This window comes from Chondrus crispus, genomic scaffold (assembly GCF_000350225.1).
Source record: "Chondrus crispus Stackhouse genomic scaffold, scaffold_130, whole genome shotgun sequence".
Classification (NCBI taxonomy): domain Eukaryota; phylum Rhodophyta; class Florideophyceae; order Gigartinales; family Gigartinaceae; genus Chondrus; species Chondrus crispus.
In genome coordinates, this window is record NW_005178991.1 from 214,401 (window position 1) to 217,739 (window position 3,339).

At 48.3% G+C, this 3,339-nt stretch overlaps 1 protein-coding gene across 1 annotated transcript; it reads left to right on the forward strand.

The window, feature by feature from the left end:
* Nucleotides 1–2,952: 2,952 nt before the first annotated feature.
* CHC_T00002238001 (hypothetical protein) lies at nucleotides 2,953–3,339 on the forward strand. The gene is made up of 2 exons (XM_005713084.1): nucleotides 2,953–3,091; nucleotides 3,206–3,339. Exons 1-2 carry the CDS (start codon nucleotides 2,953–2,955, stop codon nucleotides 3,337–3,339), a joined length of 273 nt encoding a protein of 90 aa, XP_005713141.1.

Consider the following 3,339-nt stretch of genomic DNA (forward strand, 5'->3'; position numbering starts at 1 on the left):
ATCGCCAATGAACCCGATAGAAGTCCTCAGAACCGTCCTTCAGTACACAGACGACAGCCATGGGGATGATGAAATCATTGTCGCGAGCATGCACGGGTCACGCGTCGCCGAAGTGCATGCTGCAGCGACGAAGCAGCGCGGAGGTTCTCGGTTGGGACGGCATGATCGAGTTCGCGCGCTTCGCTATTCGTAGTATACTGTGACAGGTGGTTGTTGATGATGTGCCTCTCCCACGCTACTAGAGGACATGAAAGGCTGATTTATGAGTACCATAGCCGCGTGCCATGGTGTTGGCGCACTATTGCATGCCTGAATGAAGCGCGCGACACGCCTGCCGAGGAGTTTCGGCTCGCCTTCTCGCAAGTAGGAGGCACATTTGGCTGGAATTTGGTAGACACGCTTGGCACGTGTCATTCTATCGGGGAATCTATTCATCGGATGGAACGTTTTTGGAATCTATCGGCGCTCGGATAGATTCCGAAATGGTTCTATTCGATTTCGGAAAGCGATAGAATTGCGCGGTGGGGTTGAAAATCGTGAGCAGAAATTCTATTGATCAAATAGATGTGCGCGGTGGGGTTGCTCTTAGAGGGGACATAATGCTTGACACAAGTCAAACGCCACGCCTCGCGGAAACTGGCCCCTCCTACGATTAATGGAACCTTGCATTGTTGTGAGGGAAGCCCCCGTCAAGAAACAAGCTCCAACTAATGTGTTTACCCCAGGGAGAATTGAAGAGGACCGCTTTTTACAAGCTTCTACCTTTCTATCTTTCGCGTTTGCTTCAGCGGCATCTGTGGCAGATCCTGTCGCGCTTTGATCCATTGATGGACTCTGCGCATATGAAGCGATAGGGGTGTCCATGACGCATATCGATACGACCCGTGCAGTCTTGAGACTTTTGTTGAAGGCCATCACGACTCTCAAGGTGGCCCTCACGGCTTGGCTCCGTCTGTCTCTCTGACATGTCTTCTCGGCGTGTCTGCCCCTGTTCGTCTCCTGCCTGCTCAATGAGCCGCAAAACACGCTTGCCGAGGCCAGCGCTTCCTTCGTGATCTCCCATACGCGTGAGAGGTTTCCTCACGCCAAGGGCATTTGTAATTTTAAAAGAATGATCCCCCTTATAAGAATAAGGACGGGAGAAAGGCTCAGTATTCTTATAAAACGGCAAAGCGGCAACAGTGCCTCCTACGATATAGATTAATGTATACAGTAGTATAGAATATATATAAAGCGGCAACAGTGCCTCCTACGATATAGAATACTGTATACAGTAGTATAGAATATATATAAAGCGGCAACAGTGCCTCCTACGATATACTATACTGTGAGCCCAAATCGTGTAGCGTGGACGAGTCGTTTTTAATGACGATGGAGATGATAATGGTGATGGTGATGGGGAAGTTGGGTTGCATGAGGCACGCACTAATAAGAGTGGAAGCTAGTAGCAAGAGTACTGTAAATACAAGTGTAAACAGCAGCAGATATGAGGCTTGGCCTCACATATACAGTATAGAATACAGTACAGTATATATAAAGCGGCAACAATGCCTCCTACGATATACTATACAGTAATCTCTCTTTGTAAGAATCAGGACAGGAAAGGACATTATTATTCATGTAAAGAGAATATTCCTATGACGGCAGTTATGATGCTTGTCCAGCAAGGTTACTGGCCCCTGAAAAGAAGGAATCAATTCTCGTTTGCTTCTGCGTTTGCACTTTAAAATTTCGAAATTTAACGCACTGGTTGCCTTGCTCTTAGGGAGGACAGAGTAAATGCTTGACACCAGTCAAACCGCCGCGCCTCTTAGAGAGGACATAATGCTTGACACAAGTCAAACGCCACGCCTCGCGGAAACTGGCCACTCCTACGACTAATGGAGCCTTGCGTTGTTGTGAGGGAAGCCCCCGTCAAGAAGCAAGCTCCAACTAATGTGTTTACCCCAGAATGATTTCGACTTTAAATTTTCGAAATTTAACGCACTGGTTGCCTTGCTCTTAGGGAGGACAAAGTAAATGCTTGAAACCAGTCAAACCGCCGCGCCTCTTAGAGGGGACATAATGCTTGACACAAGTCAAACGCCACGCCTCGCGGAAACTGGCCACTCCTACGACTAATGGAACCTTGCGTTGTTGTGAGGGAAGCCCCCGTCAAGAAGCAAGCTCCAACTAATGTGTTTACCCCAGGGAGAATGGAGGCCATTCTTCAATCTTTCCTGAAACCTGGCACTACGTATATAGCTCTTTGGCATGCGTCATCTGGCACTACCATGGCACTTAGCAATTGAATGTGTGCGATGAAACCCTTCTATGTCGAAACCGTTTTCCAAGACAATGTTTCGGAAATCCATGGCCAACACCACAGCAGTGCTCGGCCTGTTCCTCTGCGCGACTGAGGCCATGAAGCGCGATCTCGATGGGGTCAATCTTCGCTGCTGCACCGCAATGGAGAATCCAATAATCGTAAGGAACAAAGCTAAGGTAGGAACCATGTTCATTCTAATCTGCGACAGAAACGCTTGCACAGCTAACCTTCACATCTTGTGTTGCTTTCAGATTCATGGATACGACGGGCTGGCCATTCGATACCTCGAACAGCTGCAAGAAAGGCTTGGATTTCGATGCGAGTCTCTCAAAGAGTTGAGAAACGAGGACGACGTGCAATTCAACGCTATCGTCAAAAACATAGACGAGTGCACCACAAAGCATGGCAATATTCGACAAGACCGAAAATGCCAGTGCGAAATGGCTGTCGGCGGCTGGTTTCGGAATCCTGAACGCTTCGGGCGAGTGGATTTTCTGCCGCCGTTCGCTATCGACGGCCTGAGCATCATTGTGCACACGGATAACACTTCCTCGGCATCTGCGGGCGCCTTCTTCATCACTGCTTTCTCTACCACTGTGTGGGTTTTCATTTTGGGGCTCGTTTGTGTGTTTACTTTTCTCAAAATGCTTGACAGGCGCTTCGTACCTCCGGATGAATCTTACCAGCCGCTGCCGAGAACATCTTCTCGGGTGCGCAGGATGAAGCACTATTTGTTGAAGAGTCGCATACCATATCGATTGCGAAAGGCACTGCAAAGCACAAGTAAGTCTTTGTCGCAAGAAGTTTGGCTCCATTCAAATTCTTTCTTTTGCTTCTGACTTAGTTTTCTATCACTTTCCTATCACTTTCCTAATTATCGCGAACCATCTCCATTAGTGAGCCGTATGGTCGGTCAAGGTGGCTACGATCCCATCGAGGGCAAGACGAGCTCGAGACAATGGGTTCTCAACCTGCTCATTGCTCTATGCAGCCTTTTCCTGATTTTGACATACGAATCGGCAATGACGTAA